Consider the following 23,288-nt stretch of genomic DNA (forward strand, 5'->3'; position numbering starts at 1 on the left):
GGGCCAGCGACACCCAACGCCGCCGGGCCCTGCCAGAAGGCTCTTCCTCCTGCCACAGCCCGACACATACGGGTATGATTTAGATCTGAAAAAGGAGACATAGAACCATGCAGTGCTTATACTTCTTTTATTATTCCAGGAACAGGACCCACAAAATACATCCCAATATAAGGAAAGCTGTTACATCTCTGTCTTTGGTATTATACAGGTAAACTATGGTGTTTTAAGAAAATATTAATAGGATAAACATATAACAGTAGCAAAAAAAAAAAAAATTTGAAATTAACTTTCTCCTTCAAATATTCCATAGGCAGCAGCTGCCCTTTTATTTCATTCTTTGATAAATGACCAGAACCAGGGGACAGGCAATAAACCCAAGTGTCCTGGAGAGAGGAATAAAGGTACTCGCCCCACAAATACCTCCCAGGTACATCTCTTATAACAGCATACTTTCATTCCCATTCATGCCTAAGTGCGGCTCCAGTTGTTAGCTAAAAGCCCCCATCTATGTAGGATGTTCTGCAATACCTGGAACAGGCTGCCAAAAACTCCTTTCAGCTCCAGGCAATGTATCAAGGCACTCAATGGAGGAGACTGGAAGGTAAAAGTGGAGGGCAGCTACAAATGTGCTCCAGCCTTGTCACAAGCAAAAGTAACAATCCCACGGGCTCTCACTGCCTGACTCTGCCTGCTGGACACCAAAAGTGAAGTCAAGCACAGAAGAAGCACTCACAGAGCAAGTGGGATGGTTCTTGTGTCAGCAAGAACCTGGAGACCTCTGCACACAGGCACAGGAGGGGTTGGACATGGCAGCTGCTCTGTTTGTCTAAGCAGATCTGTTATTCCTGCCAAGCCTAAGATCAAGACTACAGAAGAAGTTCAGGCACAGCTGAAAGAGACAATTAGTGCAGAATGAGTCACCTTGTTCTAGGGAAATATGAATTTATTGCCTGAATGCACCTATGCAGCCAAGCCATCTCCTCCTTAGGGACAGCAAAATCGGCCACAGAACAAAATGCTGCAAGTTTTGTTGTGCCGGATGAAGAAGAGAAAGGGATGATCAGCAATGAATTCTGCAGTGGACATAACAGCGGAACACGCACATATTACCATTGCTGTGGCAGCAGCTGCTTCAGTGCCTTCTTCATTGACTTCCACAAAGGATTTGTGAACCACTTCAGAGAGCACCAGCTCATTACTAGGTGAGATTCCTGAAAAGTCAGCCTTCCCTGACTCAAATGCATCAGGCATTCCCATGCTTTTTAAAATAGGTTTCAGATCATAATCTTCTTCCAGTTTAAATCTGGGTAAATACACCATCACCTCTGTAGAGTCCATCATTTCAGGATTGATCCAACCCATCAGCTTCTCATATGTAAGTTCTCTTTCCAGCTGAAGAAAAATCCAAAATTTACTTAATTACAATGAGAATTGAGATCATATTACATAGCCAAAGTACTGATTTCTGTTTGCTTATTCACATAGCACATAATATGCATGGGGTTTTTCCCTTTGTTATGGATGAAGACTGTGGGTTTTCTTTTCATTTTTAATTGGGGAATAAATAACTCAAGAAGCCTTGGTAATAAATTCCTGGACGAGATTGCCAAAGAGCCCAAACTGGTATCCTACCCTCCCCACAAAAGAGATCCTGCCCTTTCCTCTGAGCCTCTTTCCAGCCAGTGAGCCACACACCACCTCCCAGCTGCTCAGCACACAACACCTACAGGACAAGCCCCAGCACTTCCAAAGAGCCCACCCAAAATCCCCTCTCCACATTCCATCATCACCATACTGTGCCTTCCCCACAACCACAGCTGACCTCTGCCCCTGAGCAGGGCCAGCTCTGCTTCCAGAGCCTCTGCCTAAGGGAGCAGCACATGGCCTGAGCAGCACTGACATAGCAGGGGCTGTCCCTTTGGGGACAGGGAGGAGAGGGACATTTCTGCTGGCCTTGAGCACCAGAGACACAATTGCTCTGGAACTCAACTGCAGGTCTCTGTGCAATATCAGACTTTCATCCCTGGAACGATTCAGGCTGTCTTTGCACTCAGCTCAACTACTTACTCTCTCCAAGCCTGTGGAGCCATCCTGGATTGCATCAGGGAGCAGGATGATCATGCTCAGTTCATTACCCACATAGGGCAGCTCCAGGATTTTGGTCTGGAAGTCCCCAATGTAGGTCATGTTAAAATTTGCCTCCCTGAACATCATCTGCACAGGTCTGGTCTCGTTCTAGAAATCAAGAGATGCCAACAGTTAGTGCTGAGCTTCTCTGCTGGTCTCGCACTACAAAGTTGGCAGCAAGTTACTCAGGGCATTTTAGGATTTGACAAAGCGAACTGATCACACACCACTGATCTACAGCAGTCCTATTCACTGCAGCCCTACCACTGCCTTTTGGAAAGCATGAGGTAAAACCTGGCCAGGAGCAGCAGCAATGCACAATATTCCACCACAACTCAAAAGCTGAGATTATTCATCTGCCCTGTATCTTGCGGTGTTGCAACTTGAAACCTGGTTGTAAGCTTGCACAGCTGTAGGGAATAGAAACTGCAACAGTGTCTTTGGATACTCCTGCCAGCTTTTTCAACACATTCCAATAGGGAGTGACCAAGGTGGCAGGAGCCTAGTCATTCCAGCAGTCTCTGAAATGCTGTTGGAGGTAGTCTTGGGGTAAGCAGCAACATTCCCTTATTTAGAAGTTATATCAGCACTTTCAAATACTCCTGGATTTATTTCACCACTGCAGGGAGGGACAGTTTCCAGGCAGGCATGAGATCTTCAATTTTCCTCAATGGTTGCTTCAAGCAGGTGACTTAAGGAAGGCACATTACCAGGTCTTGTTCATGGCTCCTGGAGGCCAGCCCAGGGCTGCAAAGAATCCTGAGGCGCAGCCACAGCCTGCCCATGCCAGAGGCCAAGTCCTCCTCAGGAGCAGTTCTAAAAACGAGACTGCAGAGCAGGTCTTCAGAGGACATTTGCTTTCCATTTCATATGGATTGGCTCAGGGGCAGGAATGCAGCAAGGAAGCTCTGACTGAAGAAGACTTAAATTCACAAACTTTCACACCTGTCTTTGTGCTATATCAGAAGTTCTAGTAATGATGTGAAAGTTCAGAGAAAGTCAGCAAAGAGAGACTTCAAATGAAAGGGAGGGGGAATAAGGAATCTCACACAGCCTATCCAAGGGAACCCTGATTGAAAGATCTAATTTCTTCCTAAAGGTGGTCATTTCAGACAACATCCACCTAACTGTCTATTGTCAGCATTTTAGCACATCATACCTTATTAATTTGGAATGGCCTTTCTCTGGTACTCTGTTTGTTGAACTGCTCTTCCCAGTTGCCTTTGAAATAGATGGCATTCACCAACACAAGCCTGGTCAGGGAATCCAGAATCCCCTCTGCCAACAGGTTCTGAATTTTACCTTTAAGGCACAAAGAAAAAACACACATTAATTAAGAGGTTGACATGGATCTAATTACTATCCAAGATAGTATCTGGTCTGTGGTTAATAAACAATAGAGAAGAGAATCATGTACCAGACACAGCAACAGCTCAGCATTTGAGTTGTTTGAATTCACAATCCTCTATCCTGAACTAGGTGTTTACCCAGACAATGGCTCCCATTAAACACAACTGGGCCCTTGGAAAAGCACTCACCTTCAGTTCTTTCCTCCACCCAGCCATTGATTTGTTTCCTGGAATCCTCCCAAGCATCCAGGAAGTCCATCTGTTCCAGGCCAGCATGGTAGGATTTCTGACTGGACTCTATAAATGACTAACAGTGACATTCACAACAGATTTTCAGCAAGAGATTCACTCTCCTTCAGACACAGGTGATTCTTGCATCCCCGAAGGAAATCTGGCAGCTTTCCTTCCCCAGCTTCATACAGAGCCATTAGGGTGACATGTTCCTACTAGGATTTATTCCGCGTCTTTCAACAAAGAATCAATATTGTTATGGCTTATGCACAGTACTCCAAACTTCTGCACTTCATAGACAAGGATGGTGGCCGGGGAGGGGGGGAATTCTTGTTTTTATTTTGTGCTTTATGGACATGACATTTAGTTTTATAAATTACTTTAAGAGACTTCTGCTAAGAGATACACCAACCATTTGTCCCACAGTCAAATAAATGAATGGATCACAGAACCCTCAAGTGTAGACACTGGACTTTACCCTGCTTTGCCATATTCAGATCCCATGTTATTTAAAGGGGATTCTCCACCAAGTTCAGACACCAGGCTCTGGCAGAATCCATTGCACTCCTGACTCTCAGCACAGAAAGATTGGAAATCAAACCCCAAAGGCTGCCTTGACCTCCAGAGGAAAGAGGCAGCAAGTGCATTGTCCTAAGAATCATCACAAATTTAATGGCTACTCACTGCAAGAAACTCAAAGGTCTTTTCTCCATAGAGCCGGTTCGCAGTTCTCAGGATGTATTTGGTGTTTGGATCATTAATTTCAGAGAGAAGGGACTGATACCCATTGTGAGCATCCTGGGCATTCTTCAGAGAAAGCACCTGCACAAAGACAACATCTGCAGTGCTGGTACAACTCATAAATTGGGGAGCAGCAGAGTCAGCAGTCCTGATTTTCCTTCCCTCAAGGCAAGCGCTACAGGATCACAGAATGGCTCAATCTGGAAGGGACCTGTGGGGACAATCTGCTCCAAAGCCCTGCCCAAGCAGGGATACCTAGAGCTGGTAGCTCAGACTGTGTCCATGTATTTTGAGTATCTGCAACTACAGGAACAACGCAGGTTTTTGAGAAATTTTCACGAAGTACATGGAAAAAAAGATCAGAGTTTATACTTCACTCCCACATTGAAAGGAAGCAAACATCCAAACCAAAATGATTGATTCTGCACTCAATAGTGTCACATCCTACATAAAACACAAGCCAAGAGATATTTGCTACCTGAGCACACTTTTAAAAAGGAATAAATCAAATTGCAGTTACCAGTTTGAAATACAGGCACAGGGATTTTTAATATAGTTTTATATGCCTGGCTCCTTTTTCAGAACATGTATCATATGATAATAAGCCCAAGCAAGCAAGGAAAAGAAAATAATTTATGTAGCCACCTATTGATCAAAAAAAAAAAAAACCAATTCCAGGAACCTTCTAATTATATATTAAGGAAGATCACCCTCAAAAACCTGCACACACTAAATCCAGAAAATTCTTCATTTCATACTGAACAAAGCTCACACTGAAAAACCACAGAAAACAGGTTCTGTTTACACACACACTCCAGAGGAAGAGCTCTGCTCTCTCACGCCACAGTGACAATCACAGCTTAGCACAAGTGCATGTCACAGACTGAGGACACATCTCTTCCTCATATGATCCCATCAAATGCAATCCAATAACTTTATTGTGACCTACCTTACGAATTTGGGCTTCAGTGCTACCTCTTGCACCCAGCAAAACCATAGACAAAGCAGAAGAAATACTAAATGGTGAAAAGAACACATTCTGCCTGCTTTGCATCTCACACAGCTTTCTTAACAGGTCCACAGCAAAAGTGCTGTTTGCTGCACAGAGGCTTTCCATGCTTCCAAGCCTGGGACATAAAACACAGAACGAGAACTATTCAAATTTATTTGAATACAAAACAGTTATTTGTTGTTTGTATACCTTCTACACTTCCCAGCATAAACTAGGCAGCAAAGGCTGGAAAATTATCAGCTCACTGAAAACTGATTTGGTGCCACAAGCACCTGAGATCCCATACTACACCTTTGAGTTATTTTACTAATTTAGAGGCTACTTCAAATTTCAATCCCATACCTACACAGTGTGACTTCTTTTGAGGTGATCAGGCACAACAGCATTTTCTGCAGGACTTCCTGTAAGAAGTTCCTCTTGACTTCACAAAGCAAATAATTTCCCTTCATTGGACCACCAGAGGCAAAGTTAGAACAGCAGAATTACCAACTCTTACCTTCTCTAAGTCTACAGACCTTCAGTGGTAGCTGCAGCTTGCTCCTGTGTATGCACGCTGGGTTTTGAACCTGCCCGCCAGGCTAGGAGAAGCCAGCAGAAGGACTTTGCCTAAAAGCAAGAGAACAAGCAAGAATTTCATTGTCATTAAAACAATCTTTTACCGAAAAATAAGAAAAAAAACCTCCACAAACAAATCGAAAAAAAAGCACAATAAGAAATCCCAAACAAAGTCCCCAACCATACTAATCAAATATAAATCACATTATAATAGGATATTTGCTCCGCACATTACCAACAACTTTACTTATCGCTCCACGTTAATGCGACTACATATAAAAGAAAAATTCGTTGCATTATAACTGGAAATTGAAAGGATTTGAGCCGGCAAACCCATGTTAAAACTCTTCTGACTGACACACTCCGCACCCCCACACATTTCACTCACACAGCAGCTCTCCCCACACTTCTTGAAGCAGAACTGGCAGATTTGCTGCTTCCTTTTATAGCCAAATGTGGGCAGAAGTTTGCATCAGAATTTGGGGATTTCCTGCACTGCCCTCCCACAGAAATTCCTAATATCGATGCCAGCTCTCTCAGGCAGACACACAATCGGCACGGCAGCTCTGCAAAGGTCTTTTAGCAAGCTCTGTGCTAAAGAAAACACCGGCACCTCCCGAGCCAACATCTAAAGCAACGGCCCAGTGGTGCCTTCGCTTCCCTTCGCTTCCACCGCCCGTGCGCGCCCCGCACCCAAACCCCCTCACAGCCCGCACCCCTCGCTGCCCGAGCAGCGCTGCGGTTTCGGGAGCCGAGGAAACAGTTCCGCCTTTCACCGCGATACCGCCCCATTCCCGCAGGATGCCCCGCGGGCGGGGACAGCGCGGAGCTGCCCCGGGCCCCTCCCGCCCCGCGCAGCCCCAGCGCGGCCGAGGCCGCTTGGCCGCGCCCCTGCCCGGCCGGCGACAACCGCGGAGAGGAGACAGCGCCCGCCGGGCCGGGCCAGCGACACCCAACGCCGCCGGGCCCTGCCAGAAGGCTCTTCCTCCTGCCACAGCCCGACACATACGGGTATGATTTAGATCTGAAAAAGGAGACATAGAACCATGCAGTGCTTATACTTCTTTTATTATTCCAGGAACAGGACCCACAAAATACATCCCAATATAAGGAAAGCTGTTACATCTCTGTCTTTGGTATTATACAGGTAAACTATGGTGTTTAAGAAAATATTAATAGGATAAACATATAACAGTAGCAAAAAAAAAAAAAATTTGAAATTAACTTTCTCCTTCAAATATTCCATAGGCAGCAGCTGCCCTTTTATTTCATTCTTTGATAAATGACCAGAACCAGGGGACAGGCAATAAACCCAAGTGTCCTGGAGAGAGGAATAAAGGTACTCGCCCCACAAATACCTCCCAGGTACATCTCTTATAACAGCATACTTTCATTCCCATTCATGCCTAAGTGCGGCTCCAGTTGTTAGCTAAAAGCCCCCATCTATGTAGGATGTTCTGCAATACCTGGAACAGGCTGCCAAAAACTCCTTTCAGCTCCAGGCAATGTATCAAGGCACTCAATGGAGGAGACTGGAAGGTAAAAGTGGAGGGCAGCTACAAATGTGCTCCAGCCTTGTCACAAGCAAAAGTAACAATCCCACGGGCTCTCACTGCCTGACTCTGCCTGCTGGACACCAAAAGTGAAGTCAAGCACAGAAGAAGCACTCACAGAGCAAGTGGGATGGTTCTTGTGTCAGCAAGAACCTGGAGACCTCTGCACACAGGCACAGGAGGGGTTGGACATGGCAGCTGCTCTGTTTGTCTAAGCAGATCTGTTATTCCTGCCAAGCCTAAGATCAAGACTACAGAAGAAGTTCAGGCACAGCTGAAAGAGACAATTAGTGCAGAATGAGTCACCTTGTTCTAGGGAAATATGAATTTATTGCCTGAATGCACCTATGCAGCCAAGCCATCTCCTCCTTAGGGACAGCAAAATCTGCCACAGAACAAAATGCTGCAAGTTTTGTTGTGCCGGATGAAGAAGAGAAAGGGATGATCAGCAATGAATTCTGCAGTGGACATAACAGCGGAACACGCACATATTACCATTGCTGTGGCAGCAGCTGCTTCAGTGCCTTCTTCATTGACTTCCACAAAGGATTTGTGAACCACTTCAGAGAGCACCAGCTCATTACTAGGTGAGATTCCTGAAAAGTCAGCCTTCCCTGACTCAAATGCATCAGGCATTCCCATGCTTTTTAAAATAGGTTTCAGATCATAATCTTCTTCCAGTTTAAATCTGGGTAAATACACCATCACCTCTGTAGAGTCCATCATTTCAGGATTGATCCAACCCATCAGCTTCTCATATGTAAGTTCTCTTTCCAGCTGAAGAAAAATCCAAAATTTACTTAATTACAATGAGAATTGAGATCATATTACATAGCCAAAGTACTGATTTCTGTTTGCTTATTCACATAGCACATAATATGCATGGGGTTTTTCCCTTTGTTATGGATGAAGACTGTGGGTTTTCTTTTCATTTTTAATTGGGGAATAAATAACTCAAGAAGCCTTGGTAATAAATTCCTGGACGAGATTGCCAAAGAGCCCAAACTGGTATCCTACCCTCCCCACAAAAGAGATCCTGCCCTTTCCTCTGAGCCTCTTTCCAGCCAGTGAGCCACACACCACCTCCCAGCTGCTCAGCACACAACACCTACAGGACAAGCCCCAGCACTTCCAAAGAGCCCACCCAAAATCCCCTCTCCACATTCCATCATCACCATACTGTGCCTTCCCCACAACCACAGCTGACCTCTGCCCCTGAGCAGGGCCAGCTCTGCTTCCAGAGCCTCTGCCTAAGGGAGCAGCACATGGCCTGAGCAGCACTGACATAGCAGGGGCTGTCCCTTTGGGGACAGGGAGGAGAGGGACATTTCTGCTGGCCTTGAGCACCAGAGACACAATTGCTCTGGAACTCAACTGCAGGTCTCTGTGCAATATCAGACTTTCATCCCTGGAACGATTCAGGCTGTCTTTGCACTCAGCTCAACTACTTACTCTCTCCAAGCCTGTGGAGCCATCCTGGATTGCATCAGGGAGCAGGATGATCATGCTCAGTTCATTACCCACATAGGGCAGCTCCAGGATTTTGGTCTGGAAGTCCCCAATGTAGGTCATGTTAAAATTTGCCTCCCTGAACATCATCTGCACAGGTCTGGTCTCGTTCTAGAAATCAAGAGATGCCAACAGTTAGTGCTGAGCTTCTCTGCTGGTCTCGCACTACAAAGTTGGCAGCAAGTTACTCAGGGCATTTTAGGATTTGACAAAGCGAACTGATCACACACCACTGATCTACAGCAGTCCTATTCACTGCAGCCCTACCACTGCCTTTTGGAAAGCATGAGGTAAAACCTGGCCAGGAGCAGCAGCAATGCACAATATTCCACCACAACTCAAAAGCTGAGATTATTCATCTGCCCTGTATCTTGCGGTGTTGCAACTTGAAACCTGGTTGTAAGCTTGCACAGCTGTAGGGAATAGAAACTGCAACAGTGTCTTTGGATACTCCTGCCAGCTTTTTCAACACATTCCAATAGGGAGTGACCAAGGTGGCAGGAGCCTAGTCATTCCAGCAGTCTCTGAAATGCTGTTGGAGGTAGTCTTGGGGTAAGCAGCAACATTCCCTTATTTAGAAGTTATATCAGCACTTTCAAATACTCCTGGATTTATTTCACCACTGCAGGGAGGGACAGTTTCCAGGCAGGCATGAGATCTTCAATTTTCCTCAATGGTTGCTTCAAGCAGGTGACTTAAGGAAGGCACATTACCAGGTCTTGTTCATGGCTCCTGGAGGCCAGCCCAGGGCTGCAAAGAATCCTGAGGCGCAGCCACAGCCTGCCCATGCCAGAGGCCAAGTCCTCCTCAGGAGCAGTTCTAAAAACGAGACTGCAGAGCAGGTCTTCAGAGGACATTTGCTTTCCATTTCATATGGATTGGCTCAGGGGCAGGAATGCAGCAAGGAAGCTCTGACTGAAGAAGACTTAAATTCACAAACTTTCACACCTGTCTTTGTGCTATATCAGAAGTTCTAGTAATGATGTGAAAGTTCAGAGAAAGTCAGCAAAGAGAGACTTCAAATGAAAGGGAGGGGGAATAAGGAATCTCACACAGCCTATCCAAGGGAACCCTGATTGAAAGATCTAATTTCTTCCTAAAGGTGGTCATTTCAGACAACATCCACCTAACTGTCTATTGTCAGCATTTTAGCACATCATACCTTATTAATTTGGAATGGCCTTTCTCTGGTACTCTGTTTGTTGAACTGCTCTTCCCAGTTGCCTTTGAAATAGATGGCATTCACCAACACAAGCCTGGTCAGGGAATCCAGAATCCCCTCTGCCAACAGGTTCTGAATTTTACCTTTAAGGCACAAAGAAAAAACACACATTAATTAAGAGGTTGACATGGATCTAATTACTATCCAAGATAGTATCTGGTCTGTGGTTAATAAACAATAGAGAAGAGAATCATGTACCAGACACAGCAACAGCTCAGCATTTGAGTTGTTTGAATTCACAATCCTCTATCCTGAACTAGGTGTTTACCCAGACAATGGCTCCCATTAAACACAACTGGGCCCTTGGAAAAGCACTCACCTTCAGTTCTTTCCTCCACCCAGCCATTGATTTGTTTCCTGGAATCCTCCCAAGCATCCAGGAAGTCCATCTGTTCCAGGCCAGCATGGTAGGATTTCTGACTGGACTCTATAAATGACTAACAGTGACATTCACAACAGATTTTCAGCAAGAGATTCACTCTCATTCAGACACAGGTGATTCTTGCATCCCCGAAGGAAATCTGGCAGCTTTCCTTCCCCAGCTTCATACAGAGCCATTAGGGTGACATGTTCCTACTAGGATTTATTCCGCGTCTTTCAACAAAGAATCAATATTGTTATGGCTTATGCACAGTACTCCAAACTTCTGCACTTCATAGACAAGGATGGTGGCCGGGGAGGGGGGGAATTCTTGTTTTTATTTTGTGCTTTATGGACATGACATTTAGTTTTATAAATTACTTTAAGAGACTTCTGCTAAGGGACACACCAACCATTTGTCCCACAGCCAAATAAATGAATGGATCACAGAACCCTCAAGTGTAGACACTGATGGACTTTACCCTGCTTTGCCATATTCAGATCCCATGTTATTTAAAGGGGATTCTCCACCAAGTTCAGACACCAGGCTCTGGCAGAATCCATTGCACTCCTGACTCTCAGCACAGAAAGATTGGAAATCAAACCCCAAAGGCTGCCTTGACCTCCAGAGGAAAGAGGCAGCAAGTGCATTGTCCTAAGAATCATCACAAATTTAATGGCTACTCACTGCAAGAAACTCAAAGGTCTTTTCTCCATAGAGCCGGTTCGCAGTTCTCAGGATGTATTTGGTGTTTGGATCATTAATTTCAGAGAGAAGGGACTGATACCCATTGTGAGCATCCTGGGCATTCTTCAGAGAAAGCACCTGCACAAAGACAACATCTGCAGTGCTGGTACAACTCATAAATTGGGGAGCAGCAGAGTCAGCAGTCCTGATTTTCCTTCCCTCAAGGCAAGCGCTACAGGATCACAGAATGGCTCAATCTGGAAGGGACCTGTGGGGACAATCTGCTCCAAAGCCCTGCCCAAGCAGGGATACCTAGAGCTGGTAGCTCAGACTGTGTCCATGTATTTTGAGTATCTGCAACTACAGGAACAACGCAGGTTTTTGAGAAATTTTCACGAAGTACATGGAAAAAAAGATCAGAGTTTATACTTCACTCCCACATTGAAAGGAAGCAAACATCCAAACCAAAATGATTGATTCTGCACTCAATAGTGTCACATCCTACATAAAACACAAGCCAAGAGATATTTGCTACCTGAGCACACTTTTAAAAAGGAATAAATCAAATTGCAGTTACCAGTTTGAAATACAGGCACAGGGATTTTTAATATAGTTTTATATGCCTGGCTCCTTTTTCAGAACATGTATCATATGATAATAAGCCCAAGCAAGCAAGGAAAAGAAAATAATTTATGTAGCCACCTATTGATCAAAAAAAAAAAAACCAATTCCAGGAACCTTCTAATTATATATTAAGGAAGATCACCCTCAAAAACCTGCACACACTAAATCCAGAAAATTCTTCATTTCATACTGAACAAAGCTCACACTGAAAAACCACAGAAAACAGGTTCTGTTTACACACACACTCCAGAGGAAGAGCTCTGCTCTCTCACGCCACAGTGACAATCACAGCTTAGCACAAGTGCATGTCACAGACTGAGGACACATCTCTTCCTCATATGATCCCATCAAATGCAATCCAATAACTTTATTGTGACCTACCTTACGAATTTGGGCTTCAGTGCTACCTCTTGCACCCAGCAAAACCATAGACAAAGCAGAAGAAATACTAAATGGTGAAAAGAACACATTCTGCCTGCTTTGCATCTCACACAGCTTTCTTAACAGGTCCACAGCAAAAGTGCTGTTTGCTGCACAGAGGCTTTCCATGCTTCCAAGCCTGGGACATAAAACACAGAACGAGAACTATTCAAATTTATTTGAATACAAAACAGTTATTTGTTATTTGTATACCTTCTACACTTCCCAGCATAAACTAGGCAGCAAAGGCTGGAAAATTATCAGCTCACTGAAAACTGATTTGGTGCCACAAGCACCTGAGATCCCATACTACACCTTTGAGTTATTTTACTAATTTAGAGGCTACTTCAAATTTCAATCCCATACCTACACAGTGTGACTTCTTTTGAGGTGATCAGGCACAACAGCATTTTCTGCAGGACTTCCTGTAAGAAGTTCCTCTTGACTTCACAAAGCAAATAATTTCCCTTCATTGGACCACCAGAGGCAAAGTTAGAACAGCAGAATTACCAACTCTTACCTTCTCTAAGTCTACAGACCTTCAGTGGTAGCTGCAGCTTGCTCCTGTGTATGCACGCTGGGTTTTGAACCTGCCCGCCAGGCTAGGAGAAGCCAGCAGAAGGACTTTGCCTAAAAGCAAGAGAACAAGCAAGAATTTCATTGTCATTAAAACAATCTTTTACCGAAAAATAAGAAAAAAAACCTCCACAAACAAATCGAAAAAAAAGCACAATAAGAAATCCCAAACAAAGTCCCCAACCATACTAATCAAATATAAATCACATTATAATAGGATATTTGCTCCGCACATTACCAACAACTTTACTTATCGCTCCACGTTAATGCGACTACATATAAAAGAAAAATTCGTTGCATTATAACTGGAAATTGAAAGGATTTGAGCCGGCAAACCCATGTTAAAACTCTTCTGACTGACACACTCCGCACCCCCACACATTTCACTCACACAGCAGCTCTCCCCACACTTCTTGAAGCAGAACTGGCAGATTTGCTGCTTCTTTTTATAGCCAAATGTGGGCAGAAGTTTGCATCAGAATTTGGGGATTTCCTGCACTGCCCTCCCACAGAAATTCCTAATATCGATGCCAGCTCTCTCAGGCAGACACACAATCGGCACGGCAGCTCTGCAAAGGTCTTTTAGCAAGCTCTGTGCTAAAGAAAACACCGGCACCTCCCGAGCCAACATCTAAAGCAACGGCCCAGTGGTGCCTTCGCTTCCCTTCGCTTCCACCGCCCGTGCGCGCCCCGCACCCAAACCCCCTCACAGCCCGCACCCCTCGCTGCCCGAGCAGCGCTGCGGTTTCGGGAGCCGAGGAAACAGTTCCGCCTTTCACCGCGATACCGCCCCATTCCCGCAGGATGCCCCGCGGGCGGGGACAGCGCGGAGCTGCCCCGGGCCCCTCCCGCCCCGCGCAGCCCCAGCGCGGCCGAGGCCGCTTGGCCGCGCCCCTGCCCGGCCGGCGACAACCGCGGAGAGGAGACAGCGCCCGCCGGGCCGGGCCAGCGACACCCAACGCCGCCGGGCCCTGCCAGAAGGCTCTTCCTCCTGCCACAGCCCGACACATACGGGTATGATTTAGATCTGAAAAAGGAGACATAGAACCATGCAGTGCTTATACTTCTTTTATTATTCCAGGAACAGGACCCACAAAATACATCCCAATATAAGGAAAGCTGTTACATCTCTGTCTTTGGTATTATACAGGTAAACTATGGTGTTTTAAGAAAATATTAATAGGATAAACATATAACAGTAGCAAAAAAAAAAAAAATTTGAAATTAACTTTCTCCTTCAAATATTCCATAGGCAGCAGCTGCCCTTTTATTTCATTCTTTGATAAATGACCAGAACCAGGGGACAGGCAATAAACCCAAGTGTCCTGGAGAGAGGAATAAAGGTACTCGCCCCACAAATACCTCCCAGGTACATCTCTTATAACAGCATACTTTCATTCCCATTCATGCCTAAGTGCGGCTCCAGTTGTTAGCTAAAAGCCCCCATCTATGTAGGATGTTCTGCAATACCTGGAACAGGCTGCCAAAAACTCCTTTCAGCTCCAGGCAATGTATCAAGGCACTCAATGGAGGAGACTGGAAGGTAAAAGTGGAGGGCAGCTACAAATGTGCTCCAGCCTTGTCACAAGCAAAAGTAACAATCCCACGGGCTCTCACTGCCTGACTCTGCCTGCTGGACACCAAAAGTGAAGTCAAGCACAGAAGAAGCACTCACAGAGCAAGTGGGATGGTTCTTGTGTCAGCAAGAACCTGGAGACCTCTGCACACAGGCACAGGAGGGGTTGGACATGGCAGCTGCTCTGTTTGTCTAAGCAGATCTGTTATTCCTGCCAAGCCTAAGATCAAGACTACAGAAGAAGTTCAGGCACAGCTGAAAGAGACAATTAGTGCAGAATGAGTCACCTTGTTCTAGGGAAATATGAATTTATTGTCTGAAGGCACCTATGCAGCCAAGCCATCTCCTCCTTAGGGACAGCAAAATCTGCCACAGAACAAAATGCTGCAAGTTTTGTTGTGCCGGATGAAGAAGAGAAAGGGATGATCAGCAGTGAATTCCGGAACTATCATTGCACAACGCATCATCATCACTGCAGCTGTGGCAGCAGCTGCTTCAGTGCCTTCTTCATTGACTTCCACAAAGGATTTGTGAACCACTTCAGAGAGCACCAGCTCATTCCCAGATGAGATTCCTGAGAAGTCTGCCTTCCCCAAATCAAATGCATCAGGCATTCCCATGCTGCTCAGAAGGGGTTTCAGATCATAATTTTCTTCCAGTTTAAATCGGGGTAAAGACACCCTCACTTTTGTAGAGTCCATCATTTCAGGATTGATCCAATCTATTAGCTTCTCATATGTAAGTTCTCTTTCCAGCTGAAGAAAAATTTCAGATTTACTTAATTACAATGAGAATTGAATCAGAGTTATACTTGCAAATGAACTGATTATGTGATTTGTTTATATTGTATAAGATGCACCTTTTTTTACCTGGTCAGTGTTTCTCAAGCCAAAACTGCAAGTTTTACCTCTCACTAGAGCATACTGCCCCTGCCAAGATCATTACCTACTTTTTTTTCTGATAGCTATAATAGGGATCAATCTCCTCCATGTAATGTTAGCTTCTACAGAACATGTTAAATTGTCCATGGATTTTTTTTTTTTAATTTTTTCTTATGGGACAGAAAGGCACAGAACAGTTAACAAGGACCCAAATAATCTAAACCCAGTTCTTCTATCACTTTACCAAAGGTACATCCTACAGGTCAGTCAGCAGCATTATGAAAACCGTGTGTTCACAAAGGCCCTTTACAGTCAGTCTTAGAGAACTTTATTCATAAACTCGTGGTCCTGAGTTCCAAAGAGCCCAAACTGGTATCCTACCCTCCCCACAAAAGAGATCCTGCCCTTTCCTCTGAGCCTCTTTCCAGCCAGTGAGCCACACACCACCTCCCAGCTGCTCAGCACACAACACAACAATTGTCCTGTAGGACAAGCCCCAGCACTTCCAAAGAGCCCACCCAAAATCCCCTCTCCACATTCCATCATCACCATACTGTGCCTTCCCCACAACCACAGCTGACCTCTGCCCCTGAGCAGGGCCAGCTCTGCTTCCAGAGCCTCTGCCTAAGGGAGCAGCACATGGCCTGAGCAGCACTGACATAGCAGGGGCTGTCCCTTTGGGGACAGGGAGGAGAGGGACATTTCTGCTGGCCTTGAGCACCAGAGACACAATTGCTCTGGAACTCAACTGCAGGTCTCTGTGCAATATCAGACTTTCATCCCTGGAACGATTCAGGCTGTCTTTGCACTCAGCTCAACTACTTACTCTCTCCAAGCCTGTGGAGCCATCCTGGATTGCATCAGGGAGCAGGATGATCATGCTCAGTTCATTACCCACATAGGGCAGCTCCAGGATTTTGGTCTGGAAGTCCCCAATGTAGGTCATGTTAAAATTTGCCTCCTTGAACATCATCTGCACAGGTCTGGTCTCGTTCTAGAAATCAAGAGATGCCAACAGTTAGTGCTGAGCTTCTCTTCTGGTCTCACACTACAAAGTTGGCAGCAAGTTACTCAGGGCATTTTAGGATTTGACCAAAGGGAACTGATTACACACCACAGAGCACAGACACCACACCGTCCTTTGTTAATAACTAAAAATCCTGAGATTTCCTTTTTAATTATTAACGTAAAAATGTTTGGGAATATTCATTTAAGGTAAATTCATGTTCTCACTCTTTTGTTAATTTAAGAACTAGTGCCAAGCACTAAAGTGAGCTAGTAATAAGCTCAATGCAAGGGGCATTGTTCTTTGCAATAAATGAATAAGTTATTTCAGTGTATGTATTGTTAGTCCATGTGGTTCTGTGTGGCTATAACAAAGACTTAAAATATTTTAAAATGTATACATTAAAACTACCAAGAAAGAGTATTATTATGAATTCTTAAAAGTCATGAGGATAGTAATAATGGGAGAGATTCTATTCTCATTTTCATTTTCTGCTATCTTATTCTATTTCCACATGGAGCATCAGCTACTATTGTTTACATCATTATTTTCCTTCTTCTCAGTTTCACTGCTTTCTCTCTTCCCTTCATGAGATTTTCAAATAAGCAGCTTTTTGTAATTAAACTAATGCCCATTGGAATAATGCCCAGAGAGAATATGGCAAAAATTATTTTGCAACAGCAGTGACACATAAAAAGGATTGACAAGCAAAAGGAAAGCCACAACGCAATAGAAAATCATCCAGTGACTCATAAGAAGTACAAGAGTCAGAGAAATAATTTCATAAGATGTTGGAAATGTTCCTGGGATGTCAAAGTAACTCTTTGTTACTGAACAGCATGTAAAATAACTAGCATAATGTTTCAGCTTACACCTTGCATTTCCAAATGTTCACGGAGGACAAGGTGTCAGGAACCAAACCTGTCTCTGAAGCTCTTGTACAGAGTATGGGCTGAAGAGTAACACTCCCTTATCTAAAAGTGCTAGTAGCACTTAAAAGCCTTCCTGGATTTATTTCAGCATTGCAGGGAGGGACAGTTTCCAGGCAGGCATGAGATCTTCAATTTTCCTCAATGGTTGCTTCAAGCAGGTGACTTAAGGAAGGCACATTACCAGGTCTTGTTCATGGCTCCTGGAGGCCAACCCATGGCTGCAAAGAATCCTAAGGGGCAGCCACAGCCTGCCCATGCCAGAGGCCAAGTCCTCCTCAGGAGCACTGATCTACTTCTAAAAACAAGGCTGCAGAGAACACAGGTCTTCAGAGGAAATTTGTTTTCCATTTATTTTGGATTGGCTCAGGGGCAGAAAAGTTGCAGGGAAGTTCTGACTGAAGAAGACTTAAATTCACAAACTTTCACACCTGTCTTTGTGCTACATGAAAGGTTCTATTAATGATGTGAAAGTTCAGAGAAAGTCAGCAAAGATGGTATTCATATGAAAGGGAGGGGACAGAACGAATCTCATACATCCCACCAAGGCAACCCTGACTGAAAGATTTAATTTCTTCTCAAAGGTGGTCATTTCAGGCTACTTCAGATTAACAGGGTATTGTCAGCATTTTAGCACATCATACCTTATTAATTTGGAATGGCCTTTCTCTGGTACTCTGTTTGTTGAACTGCTCTTCCCAGTTGCCTTTGAAATAGATGGCATTCACCAACACAAGCCTGGTCAGGGAATCCAGAATCCCCTCTGCCAACAGGTTCTGAATTTTACCTTTAAGGCACAAAGAAAAAACACACATTAATTAAGAGGTTGACATGGATCTAATTACTATCCAAGATAGTATCTGGTCTGTGGTTAATAAACAATAGAGAAGAGAATCATGTACCAGACACAGCAACAGCTCAGCATTTGAGTTGTTTGAATTCACAATCCTCTATCCTGAACTAGGTGTTTACCCAGACAATGGCTCCCATTAAACACAACTGGGCCCTTGGAAAAGCACTCACCTTCAGTTCTTTCCTCCACCCAGCCATTGATTTGTTTCCTGGAATCCTCCCAAGCATCCAGGAAGTCCATCTGTTCCAGGCCAGCATGGTAGGATTTCTGACTGGACTCTATAAATGACTAACAGCAACATTCACAACAGATTTTCAGCAAGAGATTCACTCTCCTTCAGACACAGGTGATTCTTGCATCCCCGAAGGAAATCTGGCAGCTTTCCTTCCCCAGCTTCATACAGAGCCATTAGGGTGACATGTTCCTACTAGGATTTATTCCGCGTCTTTCAACAAAGAATCAATATTGTTATGGCTTATGCACAGTACTCCAAACTTCTGCACTTCATAGACAAGGATGGTGGCCGGGGAGGGGGGGAATTCTTGTTTTTATTTTGTGCTTTATGGACATGACATTTAGTTTTATAAATTACTTTAAGAGACTTCTGCTAAGGGACACACCAACCATTTGTCCCACAGCCAAATAAATGAATGGATCACAGAACCCTCAAGTGTAGACACTGATGGACTTTACCCTGCTTTGCCATATTCAGATCCCATGTTATTTAAAGGGGATTCTCCACCAAGTTCAGACACCAGGCTCTGGCAGAATCCATTGCACTCCTGACTCTCAGCACAGAAAGATTGGAAATCAAACCCCAAAGGCTGCCTTGACCTCCAGAGGAAAGAGGCAGCAAGTGCATTGTCCTAAGAATCATCACAAATTTAATGGCTACTCACTGCAAGAAACTCAAAGGTCTTTTCTCCATAGAGCCGGTTCGCAGTTCTCAGGATGTATTTGGTGTTTGGATCATTAATTTCAGAGAGAAGGGACTGATACCCATTGTGAGCATCCTGGGCATTCTTCAGAGAAAGCACCTGCACAAAGACAACATCTGCAGTGCTGGTACAACTCATAAATTGGGGAGCAGCAGAGTCAGCAGTCCTGATTTTCCTTCCCTCAAGGCAAGCGCTACAGGATCACAGAATGGCTCAATCTGGAAGGGACCTGTGGGGACAATCTGCTCCAAAGCCCTGCCCAAGCAGGAACATCTACTGCCCATAGTCCAGGACTGTGTCCAGATGCATTTTGAGTATTTCCAACAATGGCAACAAAAGTTTTTGAGAAACTTTTCTTAACAGTAAATATTTTTTAAAAATACAGGTTTTTACTCATCTCTCACTTTGCAAAGGAGCCCAATAACAGAACCAGGACTGATTCTGCACTTAACTTTTTCAGCTCATATGTAAAACACATGACAAGTACTATCTGCTACCTAAGCAAGTTTAAATCAAAAAAGTGTAAACCATGCTTACAGTTTGACATTCAGTCACTGTGGATTTTATTTTTATGTGTTTGGCTATGTTTTGAAAACATATGTTGTCTGATATTAAGCCCAAGCGAAGAAGCAGAGCAAAATATTTTATGGAGCTGGAAATTGATCAAGCTAAATTAAAAAAAAAAAGAAAAAGGAAAACACATACCTCTCAATTACATATTAAGGATGATGTGTCTCAAAAAAACCACAAAATCACCACACAAAACCAGGAAACTCTTATTTCATAATGAAAGAATGTCCCCTTTCAAAATAAATGAAAATTGATTGTCGTTATACAAACACCAGAGGAAGAGCTCTGCTCTCTCACGCCACAGTGACAATCACAGTTTAGACAAGTGCATGTCACAGACTGGATGACACATCTCTTCCTCATATGATCCCATCAAATGCAGTCCACCAAGTTTATTTTCACCTACCTTGCTTATTTGGGCTTCAGTGCTACCTCTTGCACCCAGTAAAACCATAGACAAAGCAGAAGAAATACTAAATGGTGAAAAGAACACATTCTGCCCACTTTTCATCTCACACAGCTTTCTTAACAGGTCCACAGCAAAAGTGCTGTTTGCTGCACAGAGGCTTTCCATGCTTCCAAGCCTGGGACATAAAACACAGAACGAGAACTATTCAAATTTATTTGAATACAAAACAGTTATTTCTACCTTCTACACTTCCCAGCATAAACTAGGCAGCAAAGGCTGGAAAATTATCAGCTCACTGAAAACTGATTTGGTGCCACAAGCACCTGAGATCCCATACTACACCTTTGAGTTATTTTACTAATTTAGAGGCTACTTCAAATTTCAATCCCATACCTACACAGTGTGACTTCTTTTGAGGTGATCAGGCACAACAGCTTTTTGGTCAGGACTTCCTGAAAGAAGTTTCTCTTGACTTCACATAGAAAATAATTTCCATTTATTAGACTACCAGAGGCAAAGTTAGACATCAGAACAGCAGAATTACCAACTCTTACCTTCTCTAATTCTACAGACCTTCAGTGGTAGCTGCAGCTTGCCTCTACGTGGGTACACTGGGTTTTAAACCTGCCAGCCAGACTTGGAGAAGTCAGCAGAATGACTTGGCCTGCTAGATAAAAGAAGGAAAGAAAAAAATTTACATCACCAGCATGACAGGTAACTGCAATTTCCTGCTGTATTACAAAGAAAAAAAAAATCAAAGTTCATTTTAGTTCCATTTTATTGCCTGCAACATGGCAACGCACACAATCATAAACTGTCATACGCTGTATTCATCTGCTATAGGCAGTGAATCTGAGATTAAACACCACACCTATTAAATGAGCAATAGGTACTAGAACACTGAGTTAACCACAGATAAGTATCATAAATCATCATAAGATAAATGCTGATAGGTTTTACTATCTCTTTTCTTTTTCTCATTAGGCAGGGCCTAGTGTTGACATGTTGCTACCAAATACAAAACCACCACCTAATTCATACTACTGATTCATTATCTTAGAGAGTTGAAAAGAGCAAGTTTCCACATGCATGCTTTTCAAACCAAGAAAATTCCTTGCTAGCAGCTTTACTATAAACAGTAGCAATTTAATCCTATTTCTCTTCTCCCGTAACTTGAAAAGAGTACAACCAAAAAACAAGCATGCTTGGATGGAAACAATCCTCCACTTGTGTCTGAATGAGTAATTTATGCACTGCACAGAATAAAGAAAAGACACATAGCATTCACATTGGTTACAATGTAGACCAGAATTTTCCTACTATCCCAGTATCTGCAGATTGCTAGCAATACGGTTTTTTTAACCTCCGGGTCAAAGAACACAGGAATAGTGACACCAACAGGCAGAAATTTACATTGAAATTTCTGTTTTCTAGAAAGTGTCTGTAGGACTTCCACAACAGGCAAGAATTTACAGACAAAAGGATGCAACTGACACTATTTGCTTGCCTGAAATTCAGGGGCATTTAAATAATAATTAATATTCATAAGTATAATAAAAATATTCAACAGCTATGACACAAGGCTAGGAGTTACATCTGCACAGTCAACTATGCCTCCTCTGCAGCTCAGGAGTAGCAACATAACTACAGACACCCTTCTCATCAGACACAATGCACAATTTGGAATCCACAGTTTCAGAGACAATACACAATGACCACACTTTAAGGAACAAAAAATGTCATGATACAAGTACATATTTGTCAGTCAATTGTAAACTGCTGCAAAGCCCTCAGTGGTCAAAGGGTTTGCTGACAGCAACTCATTCCTTACTCTGCTCTCCCCATGCTCTGCAGGTCAGCAATGAGACACTTCTGCAGAGGTTTTGTGTTCCTACCACTGAATTTCAAGTGTATATTCTCAGCAGTCAACATCTATGCTTCAGGACAGTCTTTATGGACTGAAAGGCTATATGTAAATCAATTAGTAGACAACCACTGCAGGGCCTCACCATGGGGAAACCACAGCAGGCTGCAGCTCTCCTTCAGTTCGCAACCCAAGAGACGCTTCCCACAAAAACTACGACATCAGTGTCCGGCAAACAAGGACACTTCCCCACGGTGAGTCAGCTACATCAGAGGAGTCTCAAGCTGACTCTTTCAACTCCAGAGGGAACTCGGGGCAGTGAGCACCAGGCCATGTCCATCTCCACGGACAAAGCCCTGTCTGTGGCACAGACACCCTTTTTTCCCATGCACTGAACCAAAGCAGGCTTCCTTACGGGAAAAAGCTTCATTTAGGATTTGGAGAGTTGGGAGCGAAGTTAAAACACTTGCAGGGCAAGAGCGCGGACAGCTCCTAGTGATGGGCCTTGGCATCGCAGCTCTCCCTGGGACACAGGGAATGACACGGTCCCGCTGCTGTCGGGCTCCTGACCCCTGCGCCTCTGCATGGGCGGGGAAGGGCAGGGAGGAACCTGACACTGTTCCAGCAAGCTGAGGCACAAAACGCCAAAGGTTTGGCCCTCCCTGGAGCGAAGAGTTCCTCTTCCGCCCCCGCCCCGGGCTTGACCCGCGGGAGACGCCTCAACCCCGCAGTGCTCCCGGCGCTCCCACACGAAGAGCTCCAGCCGCACCGCCGCGGCTCCAGCTGGCAAGAAGCAGCTGCGTTTAGGGAATGTCACGAAAGAGGGAAGAAAAAGAAACAAAACAGAAAACGCAATAAAAGCAACGCCATTCAGCTCTACTTCCTAAAAAACCCGCCAAACAAGAAAACCCTAAAAAACACAGGCACAGGCTTCCCCGTAGAAAACCTTCAAGACAACGCAGCAGCAACGCGGCCGCCGCACTCACCCCGCCGGCCGCCGCCTTCCCTGTTCCCGGAAGCGCAGCCGAGCAGAGGGAAAGGATAGGAGCCCGGCCCCTCCCGGGATCTAGCCAGAGGCTGGGGCGCTTCACCCTTGGCCGCCGGGAACGGGAGGCGCCGCAGCCCCTCCCGGTAAAATGGCGGCCCCCCCTGCCTCAGGGAGTCCCGGCAGCCGCTTCTCCCCTCCCGTTTGAGCTCCGCCGGCCACGGCCCGTGTTTGTCCACCTCTGCCTCCCTCTCGTGGTAGAGCTGACAGAAAGCACCCCCGGTCCGTGAGGCGCTATTAATTCCTTATT

General features: G+C 44.7%; 3 protein-coding genes across 14 annotated transcripts; all 3 read right to left on the reverse strand.

Annotated features, from left to right (window-relative positions):
• Positions 1-113: 113 nt before the first annotated feature.
• Positions 114-6,938, reverse strand: LOC139602884 (serpin B6-like). Of its 4 annotated transcripts, none has more exons than XM_071453107.1 (8): positions 6,732-6,938; positions 5,976-6,066; positions 5,398-5,575; positions 4,392-4,529; positions 3,666-3,783; positions 3,287-3,429; positions 2,068-2,235; positions 114-1,392 (listed from the first exon to the last, which is right to left on the reverse strand). In XM_071453107.1, exons 3-8 carry the CDS (start codon positions 5,563-5,565, stop codon positions 985-987), a joined length of 1,143 nt encoding a protein of 380 aa, XP_071309208.1. In that variant the 5' UTR covers positions 5,566-5,575; positions 5,976-6,066; positions 6,732-6,938; the 3' UTR covers positions 114-984. The 4 variants fall into 4 exon arrangements, with proteins under 4 accessions (XP_071309208.1, XP_071309190.1, XP_071309215.1 ...); XM_071453089.1 differs by having other exon boundaries at positions 5,957-6,066; XM_071453114.1 differs by lacking the exon at positions 6,732-6,938 and adding an exon at positions 6,404-6,710.
• A 129-nt stretch (positions 6,939-7,067) lies between these two features.
• LOC139602855 (serpin B6-like) lies at positions 7,068-13,858 on the reverse strand. Of its 6 annotated transcripts, none has more exons than XM_071453059.1 (8): positions 13,687-13,858; positions 12,912-13,021; positions 12,353-12,530; positions 11,348-11,485; positions 10,619-10,736; positions 10,240-10,382; positions 9,021-9,188; positions 7,068-8,345 (listed from the first exon to the last, which is right to left on the reverse strand). In XM_071453059.1, the coding sequence occupies exons 3-8, from the start codon at positions 12,518-12,520 to the stop codon at positions 7,938-7,940; spliced, it is 1,143 nt and encodes a 380-aa protein (XP_071309160.1). In that variant the 5' UTR covers positions 12,521-12,530; positions 12,912-13,021; positions 13,687-13,858; the 3' UTR covers positions 7,068-7,937. The 6 variants fall into 6 exon arrangements, with proteins under 6 accessions (XP_071309160.1, XP_071309174.1, XP_071309168.1 ...); XM_071453073.1 differs by having other exon boundaries at positions 12,931-13,021; positions 13,687-13,857; XM_071453067.1 differs by lacking the exon at positions 13,687-13,858 and adding an exon at positions 13,359-13,382.
• Positions 13,859-14,022: 164 nt separating this feature from the next.
• LOC139602904 (serpin B6-like) lies at positions 14,023-23,227 on the reverse strand. 4 transcript variants are annotated; one of them, XM_071453153.1, is made up of 8 exons: positions 22,980-23,227; positions 20,703-20,793; positions 20,127-20,304; positions 19,112-19,249; positions 18,383-18,500; positions 18,004-18,146; positions 16,251-16,418; positions 14,023-15,298 (listed from the first exon to the last, which is right to left on the reverse strand). In XM_071453153.1, the coding sequence occupies exons 3-8, from the start codon at positions 20,292-20,294 to the stop codon at positions 14,894-14,896; spliced, it is 1,140 nt and encodes a 379-aa protein (XP_071309254.1). In that variant the 5' UTR covers positions 20,295-20,304; positions 20,703-20,793; positions 22,980-23,227; the 3' UTR covers positions 14,023-14,893. The 4 variants fall into 4 exon arrangements, with proteins under 4 accessions (XP_071309254.1, XP_071309244.1, XP_071309236.1 ...); XM_071453143.1 differs by having other exon boundaries at positions 20,703-20,796; XM_071453135.1 differs by having other exon boundaries at positions 20,684-20,793; positions 22,980-23,226.
• Between the last annotated feature and the right edge of the window lie 61 nt (positions 23,228-23,288).

Source organism: Agelaius tricolor, unplaced genomic scaffold, assembly GCF_023055355.1.
Source record: "Agelaius tricolor isolate 1412-34295 unplaced genomic scaffold, bAgeTri1.0.p SCAF_2, whole genome shotgun sequence".
In the NCBI taxonomy this organism is placed as follows: Eukaryota; Metazoa; Chordata; class Aves; order Passeriformes; family Icteridae; genus Agelaius; species Agelaius tricolor.

What these genes read in the sequence shown, in the direction of transcription:
- LOC139602855 (XM_071453059.1), bottom strand. Translation starts at nt 12,520, where the DNA reads ATGGAAAGCCTCTGTGCAGCAAACAGCACTTTTGCTGTGGACCTGTTA. An exon ending in GGTGGAGGAAAGAACTGAAG is followed by an intron (nt 10,383 to 10,618) that starts GTGAGTGCTTTT and finishes TGTGCCTTAAAG; the next exon opens with GTAAAATTCAGAACCTGTTG. An exon ending in GCTCCACAGGCTTGGAGAGA is followed by an intron (nt 8,346 to 9,020) that starts GTAAGTAGTTGA and finishes ATTTTTCTTCAG; the next exon opens with CTGGAAAGAGAACTTACATA.
- LOC139602904 (XM_071453153.1), bottom strand. Translation starts at nt 20,294, where the DNA reads ATGGAAAGCCTCTGTGCAGCAAACAGCACTTTTGCTGTGGACCTGTTA. An exon ending in AGACCTTTGAGTTTCTTGCA is followed by an intron (nt 18,501 to 19,111) that starts GTGAGTAGCCAT and finishes TGTTGCTGTTAG; the next exon opens with TCATTTATAGAGTCCAGTCA. An exon ending in GGCCATTCCAAATTAATAAG is followed by an intron (nt 16,419 to 18,003) that starts GTATGATGTGCT and finishes CTTGATTTCTAG; the next exon opens with AACGAGACCAGACCTGTGCA.
- LOC139602884 (XM_071453107.1), bottom strand. Translation starts at nt 5,565, where the DNA reads ATGGAAAGCCTCTGTGCAGCAAACAGCACTTTTGCTGTGGACCTGTTA. An exon ending in AGACCTTTGAGTTTCTTGCA is followed by an intron (nt 3,784 to 4,391) that starts GTGAGTAGCCAT and finishes TGTCACTGTTAG; the next exon opens with TCATTTATAGAGTCCAGTCA. An exon ending in GGCCATTCCAAATTAATAAG is followed by an intron (nt 2,236 to 3,286) that starts GTATGATGTGCT and finishes CTTGATTTCTAG; the next exon opens with AACGAGACCAGACCTGTGCA.